At 33.5% G+C, this 23,934-nt stretch overlaps 1 protein-coding gene across 1 annotated transcript in view; it reads right to left on the bottom strand.

Annotated features, from left to right (window-relative positions):
• Positions 1 to 1,297: 1,297 nt before the first annotated feature.
• Positions 1,298 to 23,934, bottom strand: part of LOC108773350 (uncharacterized) — a 73,172-nt gene continuing 50,535 nt past the window's right edge. Inside the window, exons 2-3 of the mRNA XM_018539126.1 lie at positions 12,561 to 12,795; positions 1,298 to 1,852 (exon numbers count right to left, since the gene is read on the bottom strand). Of these exons, the coding sequence (XP_018394628.1) occupies positions 1,521 to 1,852; positions 12,561 to 12,795 (567 nt within the window). The 3' untranslated portion in view covers positions 1,298 to 1,520. The remainder of the gene's footprint in view (positions 1,853 to 12,560; positions 12,796 to 23,934) is intronic.

The following is a 23,934-nucleotide window of genomic DNA, read 5'->3' as shown; positions in this document are numbered from 1 at the left end:
AATGTAATTATTTGCTAATATAGCTATAAGTGCTAATACAGCTAATTTTAAGTAGATCTATTGAAACAGACTGTAAAATCTTGTTTAGCGAATTTGTTGCGAGAGGGAATACGTGTTGGGCAAATAATTCAAGGAAACATCAGGGAAAAACTAAACTTCGTCGCGATACACGCGTTTTATTCGTAGCAAACTTTTTGTGCTCGTTACAAAGACTTTTGATTAAAAACCTTGCGGCGCGAGATGTCCACGGACCACGAACGAGAGTCTACGGGGGAGAGAAATCTCCTAATGGGTAATTCATTCTCGACGAAGGAAGAAACGACAGCAGACGTCGCTGAAAAATATTCGTGTGGCCGACGATCCGAGGAATTTATAAGGGAATAGAACAGAAGAAGCTTTTGCGAGAATCGCAGATGATATCGATGTTTCTCTTGCTCTCGATCTCGCTGCGCTTCTCACGATCTGATCCCCTTAAAAGTCGTCGGAGCTGCCGAATCACAAATCCCGTGGTTCACAAATTGACTGCATGGTTCGTTCTTTCTGTACGATTTACCTGAGACCGGAAACGCTGCGAATCTAAATCGCGCGCAATTCTGCCTTCTATTGATGTCGATCGTGTATCCACGATGATATTAAGTTAATTACGACAGAAATCTTCGATGTCAATGATCGAGCATCCGTCGCTGTGCGGTGTTTTGGTTTTAACCCTTTGGGGTTTAAAATTTAACCCTTTGGATGCGATTCCCTTGTTTCAATTAAAATTAGTTCGTGTATCGATTGGCACACACTGAGAGTATGTCAAACGGATAAAAAAACAATTCAATAAATAGAACTTTTTAATTACTTTGTGTGAGATTCAATTTAAATTTTAAATTTTTAAAACTACACTTCTGAATACGTTTTATTAATATTAATCCTTAAACGCTTTTTCGGTATTATTTTCTCAATGCTCTTCCAATATTTTTTTTCACTGTTTTTAACTTTTTCATTTAATAAAGATACAAACAAATATTTGTTTGGTACCATATGTTCCTTAATATCTAGCATTTTAATTTAATGGAAAAAAAATTTTACCATTGTCAATTTTTATGAAAATTAATATGTGTATCAGTTTGTAACCACATAAAGAATATATTTTTTTTATTTAGTAATAATTTAAAATAGTTAATAAAAACATTTTATGGTAATGTAATATAAATCGTGTAATATATTATCTATTTTTCGAAAGAGAGAGATTCGTAATTAAAAATTGTTCCATGCAAGAACTTAAATTACGCAGAATATTGCAACGCGGGAAAATTATTATTTAATTTGGCGCGCGGGCATCTTAGATACGTAACTAACGTAACACATGTACGTCGAGTGCAGTCGACGGATTTCCGTAACTCGGCGTAATGTTCTGAGATTACTCGCGCGGCAGCATCCAAAGTGTTAGTATAATCGCGTTAATTAGTCCGAGACACAGTCGGGCGCGATCTGGTGATCTGAGCGTCTCGAGATCCATCGATCGTCTGATTTCACTACTGCCAGGATCTGAAGAGGACGCTTGACGAGAGCAGGCCGACGAGGGTCACCCAGGCGACGAGATCGAGCGAGCTCCGTCTTGATCTGGCGCCTCCGTTCGCACAAGCCTCGCGGATACCGATAATCTTCAGGCCGCGGCGTGCCAGGAGATTGTGAACGCCTCGTTTGTCGCTCTTCTGCAGAGTGTGCTCGCGTGACAATAGGAGAGAATAGAGCTGAGTGTTGGGACTTCGAGAGCAAAAAGTCAACACCATGTCCGAGGCGACAGCCTTCATTACGTGCACGGAGCCGGAGAACTGCATGTATGTTGGCCTCTGCGCCAAGGTACCTGCAAATTAAATCAACAGCCGAGTTAAAAGAAGCAAGCGAAGGGACGCGATACGCATGATGCGGGGGTGGGAAGGGTGAAGAGGGTGAAAGGAAGAGGCCTTCCTATCGAATTTCCTGCCCTCGGCTTTTCGCGTCAGCTTCCGTCCGCTGCACGAAGTAGAATCTCTTGTACAAACGGAACTGTCGCGACTGTAGAAATAAATGTCTGTCGACGACAAGTCTATTTTTACGAAGTAGTTTTATCTTTGCGTGGAATGCTTTCGAGTGAAACAGGAAGAAGGGTACGCGAGATAGAAAGCGGGGACACTTTGTACTCACGGATTTTTGTTTCACGTGAAAAGACATGATATGAAAGATAAAAACTGAAACGAAATTCAAACTCTCTCTCCGTCTGGAGGTTATTTAAAGATCCTAATTATCGAGCTTATTTAAAGAACGTAAACGTTCTTAGCTAAATGATTAAACGAGAATTCTGAAATACATTCAGTAAATCTATCTGGTAATTAGATTTAGTCGACAAATTTGACACGTACGTATTAATGATGGAAATGATAAATGATACTCTGGCCTGTAAAGCTTTTTGAAATAGGCATCTAAGATATTGTCAGGATAGAATAGCGCGACAATGAAGAAGGATCGAACAGGCAGCGAAAACTTGACTTTTCCAATTTCCTGCCTCTACTGATACTGTGAAACATATAATTCACGTATATAGAATACTATAGTCTTACATATATACATATATATACAATATAACTCATATATATATATATATCAAGCGACGAGGTAGCGTCGCGACGCCAACTACATAAAATAAAAATATAACCGCTTGAAATGATCGCTTGACGCGTGAATGTCATCATGTATATGTTCATGTCGCTGCCAAATTCGCGACGTTAGCCAGCTTTATCTGGAGTTTTGACATCGACAAACTTTAGATTATATTTATTTCGTGTCCGTTTTTGATTAAGAAGAATTCAATAACTTTTTTATGCATTTGGCATATATTTTTTCTTTTTTCAAAAAGGTTTTTTTAAAGGTATATATATTACCCAAATCTATGCGTGCTTATACAGTAGATAAAAAAAAGCACTTGTTTATTATTTCGTTTTTATTTTTGGAAAAACTTTGCATGAAGAGAAAGAGTATTTCGGTATGGTGTATTTTATTCAGTCTACTAGTAAAACATAATGTAATAAAAATATACATTACGATATTAGTTTTCTCGTATAAAATTTTTCCAAACAAGATAAGATGCGCAAATATTGTTTCACATACTGTACGCGTGTACTGCACTATGCCCACGATATTAAAAACTTATTACATTTTCAAGTTTTGTATTGATCGCTTAACGTTTAGGTGGGGCCACAATACTTAAAGGTATAGTGTTCTTTAAAACCCGTAGAAAAGGGGAAGAAAAGATATTATTTAGGTGTTCAGAAATTTTAAAGTTCATTATGTTTACATTCTTTTAATTCATAAGGGTATAATTAATGTATATTTAACTGCAACAGTATTAGTAAAAAATATAACTATAAAATTAAAATTTTTTTCTTGATTTTTCTTGGAATGCTCTGAGCACTTTACTTGTACAAACTTGCGTATTTTTAAATTATTCACTTAGTTCCCTTATATATTACAGGGTTTTTAAAAAACCTAAACCCACTGAGTATTTTAGAGGTTTTATTAAGTTTTTTTAATAAAATTGATTATAAACAATTTTGTAAAAATATTATAATGATGAATTCTTCTAATATAAAAAAGTGTTTCTACAGTGAAGATAAAAAAAGAAATGACATTACGTATTATAAACTATATTAACCTTTATTTGGATAATTTAATGCTTAAACAAATTTTTGTTAAAAGAAAGTTTGATGTTTGATTATGTGATCTTCAATATAATTACAATAAAACTTAAAAAAATCCACAAAGTTCAAGTGCTTTAAGCTCATAAAATTAAAAAAATCCAGGGAATTTGAGGTGGGTAAAATAATACAATACCAACGCTGCCCTTTTCACAATATATGATTACTTAAAGATTAAAGATTACTAAGAAATTCATGAATAAATTTCATTGATTAATCTCTTTGTAACCTTTAATCTTTAGATAACCATATATTGTGTAAAAACGGATTTAAAAGTAAAAAATACGTAAGTTAATAAATAAAGTGTTCAGAATACTTTGAAAAAAATTTTAATTTTATTATTATAAAAAAATAATTATTTTTTTACTAGTGTATTATAATATATTATCGTCAAAATTTATATTAATTATTTCCTGATAAGAGACGAGATCTAGGCTATATATTTAATTTTCTTTAAAGAAAATTATAATATGATTTTATATGATACACTTCGTATGAAAGTGTTTACACAAAAATTGATATATGATATGCTGATGAGCTCTTGAACTCAGTTAATTTCTGTGTAGTATTTAAAAAGTGATTAAGTAGCTTGGGTAATGAGGAGCATTGCGAAGCAATAAAAAGACTGATACGAGTAATACGAAATTACAAAGAAGCCAAAGTGTTTCCTTTAGAAACTTCCACAGCAAGTAACAAATAGTGCACAATACCATTGAATTTAGTATCATTTATCACGGACTTGGCACTTTTATCTGAACACGTTTAATGGACTAAGTCGAGGCTTTGACAAATGTAAGTTGCAACCACTTCACCGGACCTCAAGACGTAAACTTCAACCTGTGCAATGTTTAATCTGCAGAAATGTTTGATCTAAGTGAATTGACCAGGATAAAGTGCGGCCAGTGTTTCACACTAGATGTTACCATGTGCCTTATGTAGACGGTACAAAAAATTTCTCGAGTCTTATTTTTATTTATCACGCATTATTCTTCATGTCTTACAGTTCACGGATATTTTATTACACAGAAAGAACGGTTTTGTTCTAAGAATTTAAAGTTTTTAATTGAATATAGATCAGAAAATAATTTTGTCTGGATCATCAAAATAATTATGCAATTAATTCGACTTGAAAAGCTTAAACTGCTCGTTAAAATGTCAAAATTTTTCACAACATTGTCATCAAAACTTAAGCGTTTTAAATAATTATTTTTCCAACAAAATTATTTTCAGATCTGATTTTTAACAAATTTTTGCTACGTTTACTAATATACTTTCCATATATTTAATCACATTATTGTCTGCGGATACAAGACTTGACTAATTGAAATTGGAATGATTTCATTACGATTCTACTTGTTGGCTTGGTAGTTCAAACGGATTCGATGATCATTCGTGACAACTCGAAATATACGGGTATGTCGTGGAAATACGCAATATTACGGCTCATTACATAGTTGAGGACGCACTTAACGTTATGAAGGGAAATATACGGAGACGAGACGGCGAGCACGTGTACAATCTATATGCGCAATGTGCAGCGACCATAAGCGATGCATAGAGGCATGCCACATTTCGCAGGATCATCGCACGATGTCGGAAATATTTCACTGGAGATAGCACTTTAATACCAGCATTTAGAAGCATCCGTTACGTTTCCAACTAAACTTATTTAGAAGGGAGGAACTGATGTACCTCTGTCGGATCAACCGCTGATCTTTAATGTAATCGTAATAAATTTTTAATAATTTTGAAGTTGATAGTCTGATAAAGAGAAAGTTCTGAAGTTGATCTTTTTGAGAGCAAAAATGTCGAAAGAAGCTTTGTCACACGACTTTCCAATTTTCTTACATTCTTACGCTTCTCAAATACATATGTAATATACAGGATGAGCCTTAAGTATTCTAAAAGATTTTAATAGATGATTTTTACATTAATTTAAACGTTTTCTAAAATTTTAAAAATTCTATTCAGATTATTGTAATAAAACTTTGTATGTATGACATAATTTTTTGAAAATTCTTTTTTTAAGACATACATTCTTTTTTTAAATAAAATTTTTCCTTTAACTTCGTAAACTAAGCCGGTAAACTAAGCTGGATATATAATCGTACATTTTCATCTTAAATTGATGTGAGCAATCACTTCTTAAAATCATTTAGAAACTTAAGGATTATCTTATATATGTATGTATATACACATATATATAAGATAAAATGTTAATTTTAACTTAAAGATGTATATAATGGATTTTCTGAAACATGCAAAATGTGAAAATAGACATTTTTATTAATTTCAACATTTTTGCAAATCTTATTGTCAGAAAGTTTACTATACGTCTTTCAATTAAAATTCATAAAGATATATACACGTACATACTTGAAAAGCGTAACAATTTGGTCAACTTCAATTACGAGCAACGAGTGTAAAACGTTTTAGACATATACGTATATATTATTTTGCAGTGGTCACTTGAAATTGAAGTTGACCAAATCGTTAAAACAACGACGATGTTTCACGTTCATACGTAACATATCGATCATTGCCGCAAAACATTGTCGTACCCTGACAATTCATTGAATGACTGTTCACTGAAACGGTTACGATTGACATTTACTGCGACTGGATTGTTCCGGCTATTAAGCAAAGCGACGTGAATAGCGCGCAGGCAATGAAATCGAAAGCGCGTCGCGATCCTCGTAATTACATCCACGATAGCAATTAGATGTTTATCTACTCGCGGCGCGTTCTTCTCAATTGCGCCAATGTCGCGAATTATATTAAAATGACATTGTAATTATGAAACGCGTACGACTAATTACGTATGCCGCGAATGTACCAGCAACGTCATCGCCATAATCGCTTCAGTCGATACATTGTCCTGATTACTATTCAAATTCGTTCCCATATAGCGCAACGCTATCATTACATTTTACCATCACTATGTATATCACTGTCCTAAATTGAGCGGTGAATTAAACGATGAATTGCAATTTACTCCTCTCTATGCGTGTAAACAATTATAAATTAACAACTAAACAGTATGCCTTAGCGATAAATGAACAATCGCGTATATTAATAAGCAAATCAATTAACTGATTAGTCTAATGATTACATTCGTCCCTCTCTCTTCCTCTTTTCTCCCTATTATAGTATCATAACGTATAATGCAATTGTTTATATGTAGCTCTTAATTAGTTTCCAGTAAAGTATGCTATAAAAAATTGTTTTCAACGTTTACAAGACAGGAAAGCCACTATAAATCTACACTGAAATAATATCGTATTTTAAGGTAAGAAATACATTGACAAAAAGTAATGAATTATAACAAGTTTTGCTCAAGCAAAATAGATTCTCATCTTTTAAATTGATTTTCATCTAATTTTATTTTATTTAAATTGAATTGAATTTTACGCGATCTTCGATTATGTAGCACTTTTATGTATCATCTTTTCTGCGCACAACTTTTAAGAAAGAGTAAAACTGTCCGTTTTTGCCCGAGTTTGAAAACTAGGTCGGTCGTATAAGAGGTTTTTATCTTCTCTGGAAAGTTGTTCCGACTGCGTTTAGATCTCGGGTAGGCAGCACTTACATCCATATATTAGTCTCCCCAGAGTCTCTTCGTCGTCTCGTTCAAGGGTAACGTCCAGTAGCCGCAAAGTACGTCGCACGAGAATTATAAATTCCATCGCGAAAAACTGCCCCGGATCTTTCGTTTTTAGTGCTTAAAGTACGGCAGCTGCAGCTTGATGAGATTCCCGGAGGCCGAAGTCAGGGGAAGTTAAATTTGGTGAAAGGAAGATGTCGGAGGAAAGTTTTCATTCCGCGTCGTCTATAAAACGGCAAAAACATTCCCGCGGGCGAATCCTCGCGCAGTCCTAGTTGCTTCCGGCTCAAGGAACGGCTAATGCACGAAATTGATTTAACTTTCCGTAATAAAGTCGCTTATATGTTGTACGAAAAAGTGACCGTTGATCATGCGCGTTTCTGTTTTTTAGACTAAGGAAAACAACGCGAGAGGTGCAACACGTTTCGCTGCTTTTGTGCAATCAAACGTGTGTGTGTGTGTGTGTTGTGTGCGAATGTAGTTTTACTCAGCAAAATATTCAAGACACGTAGTTTTAAAATTCTGTGTGAGTCCGGAATTATATTTTGAATTATTAAAAGCCTGTTGTTTGTCAGATAAATACTTGACATGTATTTTTTATTATTCTTTTATATTTTATCCGGCACGCTGTCTCCAAATTTAATTAACCACATTATAAATTTTATTTACAAACGTACACGTACTTTTAATTATTTTCATATTTATGCATGAAAAATAATCAATTGTCGCGTTTGCATTTGCAACTAAAAATATTTCGAGATTTTGTTGTTTCTCGTTTCTTCTTTGTCTCTCCTCTCTTCTTCTCTCTGATATAGAAGGATATTCCTCAGGAATTCTATTACGCCGGAATTTTTCTAGTGCCTCGATATTGAAATACTAGGTCAAAATTGGGTTTAACGAGAACTTTCTAACGACAAAACGTCAAAATTAAAACATGCTCTTCAGTAATTTAATAGAAATGCATTCTGGCTTGAAAGAGATAATTATATTCCCTTTACAAAGAAGGTTTACGATCAATTAAAGTTTCACTAACGAAAAATCAATTCTAACATCATCAGAGAAGAGATTTTTAATATATTTGAATATTTAAAAATTTTATCCCCTAAAGTCTGTTGAATTTATCACACGCGAATACCGAGATAAAGGAATGAATTATAATACAATTACTCTTTTTCTTTACAATTTTATTAGAGCACTTTTATCTACAATATATTGCATATTGATTATGAACAATGTGTATTTATTACTTTATTTATCTTAAAAACAGAAGACCGTTTCTACCAAAATGTACCTTAACTTTAATTTCGATTCAACTTACTCTTCATCTTTTTTTAATTTTTAAAACTAGAAAAGATGAAGAGTTAGTTGAACCAAGATTAAAATTAAACTACATTGATAGAAACGGGTTTTAGGGCTGGTTATTTTACCTTCGGATAAACTATGTAATAATTAATCTAACGGATAAACAAAAGGATAAGAGCATAAGAGAGTGAGCTAAAGTTTATCGAAAGGTGGAACAACTCAGCTTTATACAATCTTCCTGTTTCAAAGGTACGTGAAGTCGCTCATTTCAGAGAGACATTTCAGTCGTTTTCTCGAATGAAGATTCATTCGCGGGAGGATTAGTATGAGAGCGAACTCGTTAGCTGTCGTTTCCTAAAGTTCCAGCGACTTCACAAACAACGTTCATGCATCAATCGGGTATATGCACTCTTGCAGTTTCGCGATGCCGCGGTATATTATCCTCGGCAGTTCAGATCGTTTTCAGGTTTCGGATTAGTATACTCGCGCAGGCGAACTAAAACGAAAATCCCAGAGAGACCTCAATCCGCATTACGTTCCGCATCTGCTCACGTTATTATATAGGATCCCGTATTTGCTGTTGGCCGATAGCGAAGAATAACGTCAGACAAGCTACTCGGTAGAGCGGTTGCTCGCGGGAGAAGAAAGAAGAGGAGGAAGAAAGGTACTTGCAGAGTCGGCCGGAAAGAAATTAGAAAGAGCAGATGGCCGTGCGACTTTTGAAAAATTATTTTCCGCGTCGACGAGCGCTTTCTTCTCGAAGAAGCGCTTCGCGACGAATTCTTCGCATCTCCCGTCATTCTCCGACAGCCGGCAGTCGTAATTGGATGTCTCGACTTTGCCAGCTTACGACGGCTGAATCCTACCCCGGCTCGGTTGACGGTTAACCGATAATCACACGGACGATTCCACGAATTCATTAAGATCATTAGCCGGGCGCGTCTCGGTAGTTTAATTGTCGTTGGCGAATCGTGTCTCGCCGAGTTACACTGATACGCGATTTATTTGTTCTATCTGAAAGAAGGCGAATTATCTTGTTTAATATTTCTTTTACGTTCTTTTTATCTGAACATTTTGTGCGGATAATAACTTCATCGAATCTTCCAGCTCCGGATAATTTGAGTTTTCTTGTACGACGAGTGATACGTGTAACAATAGGTACATTTAAAGAAGATAAATATACGAGATAGATTTTATAACATAATAGTAATTAATTATTAACAATCGTTTCTAATATAGAAATATTACTTTCGTATTTTTCAGATGTTAGAAATCAGCATTCTGCTTTTCACTTAACAAACTTCAATCTCTACGCTTTTAATCCACCAATGGAAGCAAACATAGTAAAGAGGGCGAAGTTGAAGAAAGTATCCAGCGAGCCAAACAGTTTTGTTGAACCAATTTAATCTCTTTCCTTTTTGGAATCTTTATCAGTCAGTCTGAATACCGAACGAGTGCAATAACCCGTTTCCTTTCGTTTTACTTTTTTTCTACTATTCAATCATCAGTCTATATTGCAGTACCTTTGCCATAATATTGCAGTATTACTTATTCGTTTTGTTGTAATTTTCTCTTTCCCAAAGCATTGAACAGATATAATTAATTCTTTTGTCTGATTCATATAATTATTTTAATTAATTTTTATTATTGTAATAATTACATTATTCTTTTATTATTTTAATAATTACCTAATTGTGTTAATTTTCAATACCAGAATCGAAGAAATCTGTACATAAAAAGAAACACGCTCGATTTAAAATATTAGATTCTTTTTTATGTAGATGTCATATAGTCGTGATTTTATACTCTTCCTTTTTTCGTTTCCTTCATGTTTACAGCTTCTCTCGAGGTTCGCAATGCGAATCTTGTCGAGGAATAAATTCCAATTCATTCTTCTATGATAGAGTAATGTTCCTTGCGGATGTTTGCCTTTGTTTGACGATTCATTCGAAGCGCATATCTATCTTAAGAGCCGCCGGCCTAATGGCACGTTCCTAATGCCGATGCAACTTTAGGTGTGATCTACCCGACCGAATCGTTAATCCAATTTACTTCTCTGTGAGGAGTTGCCCGAAACTTTCGACCACCCGTCCAGCAACCGTGGCGTGATCAGTTATTCGGACTAGCTTATGATAATCATCCTCGAAAGAACTTTGAACTCTGCATCAAAGTTTACCCACTGGATATATGTATGTGTTTCCCTAGCTTCTCGTTATTGAAACAGACAACGGAGAGGCTTGAGTAATAAACGTACGAAATGAAAATTCTACATTTTATCAACGAGATATCGGAAACATTACTTCTTTCGTATTGATTTTTCTTCTGATATTCATATTTGAAGAAGAGGTCATCAAATCGATTTTAACTTGTAAAAAAGTAACGTTTCAATAGACAGATAATTCGGATTTATTATCAAGTTAGTTACATATTTCTTTCAAAATTTTATTGTATATTTTTTTTATTTTATTACACAATAAATCGATAAAATTCGAAGCATGCGACAGAGAAAAAGAGAAGAGGAAGAGAACGAGAAAGGAATACTAATGGGAGACGTGCAAAAGCGCAACACGTTTTCGTCACAATTTGAGGTAAATTGGAAAATTCCAACGAAAACCGAGTTTTAATTTTGTCCATTCATGAAAGACTATTCGAGATATAATAAAGTTGTGAATCGTACGTTAAAATTATTACACACTTTTCGTAGAGATTGCTCGTCATCGTTCCTTTTTGCAATTTTGAAGAGTCCTTCGTAATTCTATTTCTTCGTTTCTAAAAAGACACTTGGGGAAAGATCGTCTGGGCAAAACGCTGCTCAAGAGTGATTGAAAAATTAAGAATCCCAGTTTTATCACGAAAGGTTTCTTAATTCGGCTAACTGTGTAACATGGAAAATCAATCGCGATGAGAGCCGTAACTTGTCACATAATTGGAACAAACGGTCGAGATACTTTGAAAATTATCGAGAAAATCGGAATGCTGAAAGATTCGATTAAGATATAAAGAAGTAAAGCCCACCCACTCACCCATTCGATTGATTTGTCTAAAAGAAGTTATAATCTGAAACCGTGTTACCCTAATTTCGCCAAATATTATTAATCACAAGTCTCGTTTTGTGCAACTGCTCCTTATGCAAATATGTTTTTGCATCAGATTCTAGTTTACACGGTTCATTGCGCGGATGTCAAATGTACAATACAAACGCATTAATTTGCATCACTGATAATTAATGCATCTGGTTTCAATATTAATGCACGTATTCTAACCGAGAATAGCCATCGTCTACTTGTTAATTAAATCGCAATGTTGTGCTGTTGAATTATGCTCACAATTAGATGCTATTTAATATCATAATAAAAAAAAACTATTTAAAATCAGAATTATTAGAATATAATAACAGCTATTCTTTATGAAAAGAAATGTTTTCTTATCATCACACAGGAAAAAAGTTTTGCTTAAATATAAAGACACATTTATTTAGTACATGAACCATTATTTAACTATAATTTTTTCGTTGAATAAATACTTACGGTAAATAAATGTCGATAGTATTGTTCAAATAAATATTTATTAAAATTTAATACATTTTTTTCAGTGTAAAAGTTGAACTAGATACAGATCTGAAAGTAATTTTACTGAACTATTAAAATAATTATACTCAAGCATAATGAGCAGTGCTATAAAAAGTTTTGAGCAATTAGTTTAAGCGTTATAATAATCGTTTTGACGATCCAACAAAATTAATTTTAGATATTACTTGATTAAATTTTTGAATATATATATTCTTTAGTAAAACCTTTCTTTTCATGCGATAATAAATTTATATTTCAAAAGGAAAAAGTAGATAATCTTAAGGCAGCGAACAAATAACCAGAGCCAAAATAATATGAAAATTTGGAGTAATTATAACTTGGACGCGTAAATAAATGAAACTTTACCGTTCTGCAAGTTCATGGTTCGCCAAAAGCCTTTTTTCGTGTTAATATCTGGTATCCGGAAGGTATATTCCACGTCTCCCTTTTCCTCACTCCACCATAGTTTCAACGCAGAGTGTTCATACGGCCTCAACTTCACAATCGGACAAGAGTCAACGACAATTGAGTTGGTCATCATTGGCTTTGTGGGGTCGATTCTGTGTTGCAGTACTTCTACGACGTACCATTTGCCCATTATCTGTAACAAAACGTTTTCGTAAAATGACCTAAAAGATTGCATGATTGAGTGAAACGTACACCTACTAAGCGTTAAGTAGATAGAAATCGATATCTTTCCGCAAACATGATTTCCACTTGAGCTTCAATTCCCAAGATATTCCCGAGATATTAAAAAGTCGCAAAGAGAAGAAAAAGATAAAGTTTTAACTCAGGAAAAATTGGTTCCAGATCGGTTAAAGAGCTTGCGAAGACGGAAGAAAGTGCGGAGACACCGAGTATGTGCGCGGGGAGTAATCTAGTAACTTTGGCGAAAGTAGATAATTCCGTGAGGAGCTTAAAGCAAATTACGGATAATTTATTGGCCGAGCGATCGTTAGAGATTAAGTCCATAATATCGACGATATTATTTCCAAATAACCGCCAAATTTCGATCGGCATAATGCGGGATTTTACTTTTTTTCAGCCTGATCATTTCGATTTTATATATCTCCGTGAAATCTTTTATATTTTTAATCGGATTGTACCGGACAATCTTGAATTTCAGATAATAGTAGCCACTTTCGTCGTATTTATATTTTATTATCCAGAGTGGTGATCGATCTCGCAATTCCGCGACATTTACTTCGTCGATCTCATAATAAACAACGGCAGTGAATCTTAAATAGAACATTATACGAGTAAATATATAATAGTTGCAAACATTGTGCGCCAAGGGAATGAGATGTTCGTCAATCTTACTCGTGACTCTCATACTAGTGACGTTGACTGATGCGTTAAAAAAGTAGAGAGGCCAAAAGTTAAACGTATAAAGAATTAGCTTCAATAAAATCCTGAGAAAATCAGACGCCTGTCTATCTCGGTTGTAGTAATAGCGTCAAATAACGCAGACTGCAAAATCGTTCCCAAGGTATCTCATGAAAGCTAATCTTGACGTGGTGATTTTGTAAAGAAACTCGATCTTCAGAAAGCGCCAAAGCCAATTCTCACTGGAATGCAATAAATGCAGCTTTTACTTCTTGCGTTATCTACAGGGAAGACTCGTTTTAATTCTCGGTTTAATTTATGCTCAAAGTCGCGTATTATGTACAAACATAGGTAATTGTTTATTCAATTCGCTCGTATATTAAACATGATGCTAATGTACCCACTGAAAGCGCTTAGGTCCGAAGTTGATGTACAGCGGTGATGCAGATTATCAACTTGTTGAGCTCAGATGGTACGGTTTTGCCCGCGGGAACCAGCTAAGGAGAGTTCGTTGAACAATGACTATAATAATCTTTGCGGAGGTCCGAGGTCCATAAAGGCTTCTCTATCTGCTTTGTCTTTGCGACATTAGTGAATTTCAGTCTAACGCGAACGTGAATTTAATAATAAATATAATGCGCAAAATGTGCCATTTGTATTAACTTCGTGCTTATTATCGTTTTTCGTCATTTTTCTTCTTAAACCTTTAGAGAGAAAATGATAGAATTTTATTGAAATTTTTCATGCTCAATCGTTAGTTATTCGAAAAATGCAGACATTCGACATTACTGACCACATTTTCACAGATCGAAAAATCTTCAGCGAAAACGACGTCCGGTAATTTTGAAGCACTCTGTAGAGACGAATGAAATGGCCAGAAAAAAAAGTAGACGCGGTTTTCGTTTTTGCTGAGTAGATACGCGCATATTGTGCGCATGTATGTGTGTACGTGCGTACATCTCTGCTTTATTGTACCGGAAAAGCGCCGTAAATCATTGTCGTCGAGGTGTATGTGATACTGGGTCACATAGTGTGGTCGGGGGATTAAAATTAACGAGATAATAAATATGGCCTTTGTCGAATAGCCCGCAAAAAATTTCAATTGTCGTTTCGTGGGAATCTCGTCGCATGAACAATCGCAGTTGTTTGTTTGAAATTGTGTTATTTTTCTTTTTTCTTTTTAAACAAATGTCGCGACTATGTGTAAACGATGTTATTATTAAATGGAAACTATGATGACATATATAAAATTGTACGTATGTATAAACTTTGTTCCCTTCTTTCTGAATTAGAAAATTTAATAAATTAAATTATATAGAGAAAAAAATAAATAATAATTAAATAAAAAATTAGACATTCTTATAATTTCTGTAGCGTTCCGAATAAAAATTGGCGCTTTCAGTAAAATTGGCACTTTTTAATAGCAACCAATTATTTTATTTATATATTGTAATAAAAAATTTAGTCGCTTCTGCTCAATATATTTCAAATTTGTAAATAACAAATATTTGTTTATACCATTTAAATAGTTTAATTTATAAGCGAACGAAGTAAAATAAAACAGATTAGTTTGTAGTCAAATATTTTATATTTTAATTAAATATTTTATTGTTATAGCAAACTTTTGATCTATAGAACAAAACATTTTTCCTAGTATAATACTTAGTTACACTGTTGTGTTCTATAAAATTAAAAATAAACCACAAACCAAAAGATTTGTTCATATTAATTAAACTGTTTCATTTGAATAAAGAAATATTTTTGTCATTTAAAAAGTTAAGAAGAGGGAATATACCATATTGACCAAAAACAACATTTTTTTATTATATAAATTAAATATTCCATTGTTAAAAAAATTAAATTCTTTTTTTTTAATGTATGTGTGTGTGTAACCCTCTATCAAAATTTTAAAGTATATGCAGCGTGATAGTTTAGTATATAAGAGATAAAGATAAGAAAAGATAATAGGGATAATTTTAATTTTGCACAAGAATCTTTACGAAGTTTTCGCTTTTAAAAATGCTGACTACGACGTTATTAAAGTTTGTATAAGCTTGTCTTGTTGGTCTTTATGTCGCTTCTTATTCGTCTTAAGAAACCCCGATATGCGCCCGATAATGAACTTCGTCGAGTTGCTTTATTATTCAGTCTTGTAAATAAGACATATACAATGCCAAGATTGCCGTATGTTGAAATTAAGGAAAGTTTAATCAGTATCTATCAGCTTGAAAAAGATGAGACTATAGAACGCTCACGATAGATAGCCCGCATCGTCATCGCGTTGGTCTTGTAATTTATATCGCTGACAATGGTTGGATAAACACAAACCTTTATTCAAGTTACGAAAGTAGTTGGAAAAGTTTAATTGGCAGCCAATGCGGCCATTATCACGTGTAATGCGATTACGTTACATGTTTTCTTATTTCACATTTCCGATTAGCTGCTAAACTACGATAAAAGGTACTTATAAATTTTGATCCAGCTTGCTGTAATATGCCACAAGATTTACGGAAATCGTGTGAAAAATTATTAATTAAAAAATATTATTAAAACAAAAAAGCGTAAAAAGTAATAAAAGTACACTAATAAAAAAAATTTAAGAAATTATAAACTTTAATTAAATATGTATCAGAAAAAATTTATCATCTCTTCCAATTAATTGGGTAATTAATTTAATAATTAATTTGTTTTTTTAATAAGCATTTTCTGATATGTACATACCTCGTCTTTCATTGTTTGCTATTGTTGATTTTCATTTTGTTAATTACTAGATTTTCAATATAATTTCTATTTATGAAAATTTTCAGGTTTTGCGGTCATAAAATTCAACATGTTTGGTAATGAAAAATTATATTATTTGTTGGACGAACTGATATATTCACCGTGACATTTCGAACGATGCGAACGTAATAAATGTATTTTTTGTGAATTGAAAGCATCACCGACCTGGAATGGTTTAACAATCGCGCAAGGCTTTAAAAGCCCAGTGTTCCGAATAATCTTATATCCCTTTAGTAGATTTAACGTTCATTTATTTTAACCAGCAGTTTTTCACGTGGGAAGATTCGCCGCATAAAATCGGATAAAAACCGCCGCCAGGCCACAACGATTTTAAGCTCGACGCATTGCCAAACTAAATCCGCGCTACTTACGCAAAAGTCTATTTAAAGACACCTACAAAAAGGATTTTATCCTACTCTTTTTTTCACATAAAAATATATAATACAGTCTGTATTGTAACTAATTCACAATGGCAATCAATATTTTCTCTTTTTTTTATTTTAAGAGCTAACTTATTTTACGTTTGCATTTGAGAAACAACCTTTTTCCTATCTAGTGCCACAATTAAGACTAACGATTAATACGAGGCAGGTTGAACAGCTCGGTGTAATAATTCTTGCTGTCCAAGGAATTACCGATGAACCCAGCTGACCCTGCACAAATTCGCAAATTATAATTACAAGCCGAATAATATACATGCGTTTTGTCTGGGCACGGCGACACGACGCGACGCTTGGTAAAATTGCCGGCAAATAAACCGGCGCGTCGCGCGAGGATAAATTTTCGTTTATTAGACACTACCGGACACCCGGCACGGACGCGCTTCGTGACTTATGCATTCGCTATCGTAACGAGAACGTCAGCGTTTTCACGAGAATATTGCAGTAATTAGTAGCAAGGTAAATTACCGTACGCGTACGCTAATAGCGGGTAATTTCCGAAATAGTAAAAAAAAAAGGGGGGGGGAGAAGGAAAGCGGGACGTGACGCGTGTTTTTTTCCCCGAGTTCCACCTCGTTTCGGTTGCCTCATCGATCACGCGGCGAAAGAAAGAGAGAGCAGCCATCCAAAAAATATATATTGAACTGCCTAAACTCGGTTCGCTGCTCGTGTATATTTCCTCGCGCTTTGGAAACTCTCTTTCTCTTGTTCGCAGCAACAGCAGCATGTGCTGCCTTATGGGGTTTATACGAGAGGGAGTATCCCGAGGATATATACGAAGCAAGGATATATACGCCCGTACTCTTCCAAACCGTCTTCAAAATACTTGCCCTTTCGCCTCCCGTAATACATATTTGCGAATTGAGGTGCCTGACTCTCGTTTCCCGCGGGACATAGCTTTCAGGGAGGTATTGAGAGGGCTGCTGGTGGATTCATCGAGTGGGTTTCCCCGGCGGTTTCCGGACAGCTGGCAATCTCTCCAGGAGACGGTGCATTTGCATCTTTACGACTTTCGACGGCGCTCGTCGTCGTTCGCGTCGCGACGCCTCTCCGACGGACGACGAGACGAGCGGTAAAAATTGGGGTGGCGCACGATCACGAATTGGGAAAGATGAGGAAAAAAAAAAAATGCGTAAGGTCGCCTTCCCACGAGGCCACGTGCGGCACGTTATTGTATTTATGTCTTTATTAAATTCCGGGACTGAAACGCGTGACTGAACGCTGAATTTTTAATATTCTTACAGCGTGACATTTGCGATATGAAATTCTACTTTTGGCGACGTAACATATCCCGACTCACCTCCCCGACCATCCAGTGAGGGAAAACAAGTCTTTTAACATCCGCAACGATAATATAGTATGTCATGTCGTGATACATAACTGTCGCGTGATATAATAACAAATTTTTCTTTTTTATCGAGTATATTAAAAATGATTCAATACTTTTCAGTCATAAACATTTTTACATGTTATTTATATTTATATTTTATTGTACTCGTATATATATGTTATTTTTATATGTTGTTTTATATGTCATTGTTCTTTACGTTTAAGCATCGTCCAAAATTTTCAAATAATTGATAGCGTCAAAACCAAATGTGATTGTCAATATTAAAAGCTACAGTGAACACGCGGCAACGTCATACGACAGAAAGTAAATCGGTTCTATGGTAGTTACAGCGGGTGTCGATTTTAAAATAAATTGTCACATTGCTGTGCCTGCACAAAAGGAATTTAATTAAAACACGGGAATTTGCCTCTCATCGATTCGGCACCTCGTTCGAACGCACATTGACTCGTTATCGGTAGTTTTATGTACAGGGTGTCTCAGGTCTGCCGAGCTAACTTAATTTTCCAATCAATTTGTGGTTTATGTTCCATGAAAATAAATATTGAGGTTCCAATAGCATCCGAGTTTTAAACGATTCATAATACTGTCCGATAAAATTTGACCTTTTTTTACGACACGAGATACTCTAAATATTTGTGGGAATGAAATCTTACTCCAAAAGAGTAAAATATAAACTGTCATTGTTAAAAAAGAGTGTAAAATTTTTACTTCATTAATAATTCACATTTAAGTATTTTGAAATAAGATGTCACTCTAAGCAATTTAAAGAGTAACTATTTTTCTCCGATGTATAGTATCTTTACCTGTGCTGAATATCAATTCATTGACCACATTTGATTATCACGCCATAATTTTGAAAAAATGACAGAAGCTAAAAATGATTTTTATTTTCAGGATTTTTACGACATTGTAGCTTTGACAGTAAATTTTTTGTCTAAATTTTGTTAATGCCACGCGAAAATATTACTTTTATCTTTAAAATATATTTTTGTTCCATTTTTATAATTTGTCGTTGAAAATTACAATTTATGGTCTTTGTACATAGAAAATATATTTTATTTTACAGTAATACAAGAGTTATATCATAATATTAGACAAATGGATGCTTTTATATATTTACAGAATATAATTAGATGTTCAAAAAAAGATCCTCTCAAAAATTTAGACCTTTAAATCTTTAAATGATTATCTAATAATATTTAAATCTTTAAAAATTAAATGATTATATAATCATTTGATTTTATTACATATTAATAATAATACCTAAAAAATTAAATGATTACCTATCGTCAAAAATTTATACATTTAAGGCTTTAAATGATATTATCTAATATGATGTATTACCCCGAAAAGTAACTGATATATTATTAAATGTGCCAGAGTAAAGTGAACATACATAAAGTATATTCTCTAAATTTAATAATATATATTACCACGAAACTGATATGTTATATTCAAGATGCAAATTCAAAATGAACATACATACATATAAATAAAACAGATTACAATTTGCAGATTACAGTTTTTCCTAGAAAATAACTGCAATGTTATTCATAGTACACAAAATATAAAAGTTGGTTATTGATATTTGATTTGAAATTTATACTAGACCGTACAATGAAAAATAATTGCATGTAATTTTAGAGTATCAATTTGTTAATGACTCGAAAAAGAACATTCCAATTTCCTCTGTTTAGACACTAGCTAATCTCTTTGCATAGCTATACCAGCTAATTTTCTTTGTATGGCTACTACCTAATTTTTTCTGTCAAGCCACTAGATATTTTTTTCTGTCTAGCCACTAGATAGTTTTTCTGTCTAGCCACTAGAAAATTTTTTCTCTCTAGCCACTAGATAATTTTTTCTCTCTAACCACTAGATAATTTTTTCTGTCTAGCCACTAGATAATTTTTTTTTCTGTTTAGGCACTAGCTAATTTTTTTTATCTAGCTACTAGTTAATTTTTTCTGTCTGTCTTTAAGTAATTGTATCTATTCGATTCAAGTAATTTTTTTCTTTAGTTTAAACAATATTCATTCAACAGAAAAATCTAGATTTAAAACTAATACGATCCTTAAATAAAAAATGCTGATTACGCAATTTTAGAAATTATAATATTAAGTTCAGAATAAATGATTACTTAAACTGCGAAATTTGTTGAGTTAAAACAAACAATTCACTTTACTATAGTGAGATAAATTTTTATTCAAGTAAGCAAAATTCAGAAATTATACTTTCTTACATAGAAAGCCTTCTGAAATTAATTAAATATTATTACTTGTTCTTTAAATTCTCAAATCAAGATATAAATTCAATTATAGTATACTAATATTTTACTTGGATATTTGTAATATTTACATGAGTACGTAGTATAATATTTTATTCAAGTACCGCTCGACCGTCGTACGGCATTTGAACTACGCGCGGGACGGTGTGGCGAGGGGGACAGAGGAAGGCGGAGGCGTTCGAAAATCGGCCGAAAGTTGCATACACTTTATGTAAGTTCACTTTGAACACTGGCAGTTTTAACTAATAATATATCATTTACTTTTCATGGCAATACATTACTATTATTTAAAAAGGTCTAAATTTTTGAGGATCTTCTTTTGAACATGGCTTAACCTTTTCATTTTTGTGATATGATTTTTTTAGGATATCACTTACTTTTTAGAGTACAAATATATATCATAAATATATATAAAAAAATAATTTAATAATATTATATTGCGAAAGAGAGTAAAATACGGCGAAAGAAATGGGTGGTTTAGATGCGTGGTGGGGAAAGGGAGAGGAGGGGTGAGGGGATGCGGTGGATCGAAGTTGGTAGAGGTGTGAGTGAAAGGTGAGACAGGAGAGAGGTACATATAGACTTTGGACAGAGAAGGAGAAGAAGAAGATGTTACTTCATTTTTCATGAAAATCATCACTTTTTGACCGCTTATACGTCTAGAACGGCTTGACCGATTTTAAATTTTTTTTAACTCAAAAATTACTCATAGTGATGCCGCCTTTCAGGATATATAACGTTCGATTCAAAATTTTTTATACTTTAGTAGTTATGCTCCCCCAAAAAATGGACTTTGATGGCTCGGGATAAAAGACTTGTAGTGCCTTTCAGTTTTTGAACATGTTAGATCATACTAGAGTATAAAATCTGTGTGAAGCTGGCCCCCCAATATTAAAAAATCGATTTTTTCTTCATGCATTCGTTTGCTCATCGTTTGCTCACGAATGTTTAGTTGGAATTTTCGTTTGTTTGCACTTAGTTCAAAAGATACAAGAAAATTAAGTTTTGGAATTAAAAAATCGATTTTTTTCTTTATGCATTCGTTTGCTCATCGTTTGTTCACAAATCTTTTAAACTAAGGATAAGCAAACGAAAATTCCAACTGAGCATTCGTGAGCGAACGATGATCAAACGGATGCATGAAGAAAAAAATCAATTTTTTAATATTGGGGGGCCAGTTTCACACGGGTGAGTATAAAACATAATAAAATTATTGAAATCTTACATGACAGGAAGATTGTAATCTTAAATCATTAATAAGATCATAATCTTTCTGCCATATATATTATATTTAAAATTGCTTTCGATATGATTTTATTATATTTTGTAAATACAAAGCACTTCTTTTCTTTTTAATAGAATTAACATGGAATATAAAAATGCTTTTTTTTCCATGTATTATTATAATTATAATAATTACTGTTTATAATGTTAATAATAACAACCATATATATGTAGTTCTAGCAACAAATACATTTTGCTGGTTTCCAAAAAATTACTATAATTTCGTAGTCATTATACTAGTATTATAACAGTTATAATTATAATCATAGTAGTATATAATTATAGTTACAAATACAAACATTTTTTTCTCAGTGCATCTGTTTTGAAAAATGGTATTGCAGTAATATATTAATAGCTTTTTTCTTGAATGAAAAAGTTTTGTCATTTCGTGATACGAAATAAAAACAGGAAAATATTGAATCATTATCAAAGATAGGAATGTTATCACAATACATTTTAGAATTCTTATTCTTGAAGATGTAAAATTTAACAAACTACATGTTTGTATATTAAAATATGTTATTTTCGTGCGTCCATAAATACTGTTTTTCCTAGTCCCTATACGTTTTTCTTACAGTCCGTGGAAAATAAATCGATTCGCAAACGTTTCTTGTGTACTAGACGAAACACAAAGAGAGTGCGGAAGTACGGATGGCTTAAGAGAGCGTAGAGAGGAATCTTGAAGTTCATAGGACAAGCTCTATCGTCCGTAGAACAAACCCCAGTCTCGGCGGGACGGCGAGCTTAAAATGAAAAAACGAAGAAGACTGTCAAGATACTGTAAGCCTCTCGTATATCTTTCCACCAGTATCGTTTTTATATTTAAATCGATATTCCCTCGACGGCACGGGTGACAGTTAGCCCTTTTTCATCGCGATACGAAGGTCGATCGCGAGTCGTTGACGGTCTCCCAGCGGCCACCGTTTATCCTCTTGAATCTATTTACCATTATAAATTTTTTGCAATAATCGCGCTTGCAATGTGCTAGTGGGATCATTTAACTTTAATTACTTCCTTCTTGAAATAATGCAAAAGACTATGATTTATGATCTCACGGACTTTCCATTATAGTTTAAAACAATGGAGTTCTTGATGAATTTTTATCTCCCATTTTAGAGATTTTTACGCACTTAACAAATTATTTAATTATTTGCCAATAGCTTCCTAACCGAGCTCTTCAAACGATTGACAGTTGAATTTCAACTGCGATGTAATGTTTGCTAGTATTTTGCAACAAGCCGCTCTTACACAGTCAATAACATTTCAGTCACTTGTGAATTTAACATACACAGCCTACGATAACAAAAACAGCGAACGAAATTCGACGGATCTCGTGCAGACTGCATGAAAAACACAAATAGCAAATAAAGTATTAAACTATTAAACCTCCATCGCATACAGCTCGTGGGATATAAAGGTTAAATCTGTTGTTGACGGACATACTTTGAATCTGCGTTCTTCTTTTTGTTATTGTAAAATTTGTTACCTTAAATACGCACTTAAACAGAATAAAGTCCGAACAGTTATTCTCATCTATTACATCTGCGTCACGCGTCAAAGTGGATTTTATTATATTATCTTAATGAGCCGGATTAGAGAGCACATGATTCAACAAGAATGTAATTTGTAGCGGCAGTTTGCACGGGAATGGCGCGTTACTTCTCCATGCATCGCAATTTTCTCGAGCGTGACAAAACGTGCTCGTGAATCGATTCGATCGGCGACAAAGCCCGTCGACGACTTGAATTAATCAAACTAATTTTACTTTGTAACAGTTTAATATGCGCTCGGGCATGCAACCGCAGCGATGAAACGAAACGCGCGCCGTATAACGTCGTTTCGTACGACGTTATACAGATTGTCCCGAAACAGCTTTTCTAAACAATACACCGAGAGAAAAACTGTTTGATATTTGTAGCTACAATTATTACTATAATTATGATTATGACTATTATAATATTGATAATGATAACTATATGTATAGTTCTATCAACCAATACATACGCATAGTTGACAATCAAAATGACTATACTTATAGAGAGTTACGAGTATTATAACCATCAAATGGTTAAAATTATCATGAAAAGTAATTTAAATAAGTCATTTGAATTTTGAATCATATTTTTTTACAATAACTATAATTATAGTCATTTTTGTTTGCCAATTATATATTGATTGATAGAACTATACATATGTAGTTATTGTTACTAATACTATAATCGTCATAATTATAGTAATATGTAATTATATATATATATATATATATATATA

Source organism: Cyphomyrmex costatus, unplaced genomic scaffold (assembly GCF_001594065.2).
Source record: "Cyphomyrmex costatus isolate MS0001 unplaced genomic scaffold, Ccosl1.0 scaffold102, whole genome shotgun sequence".
NCBI classification, from domain to species: domain Eukaryota; kingdom Metazoa; phylum Arthropoda; class Insecta; order Hymenoptera; family Formicidae; genus Cyphomyrmex; species Cyphomyrmex costatus.
This window is presented reverse-complemented; position numbering and strand designations above follow the sequence as displayed.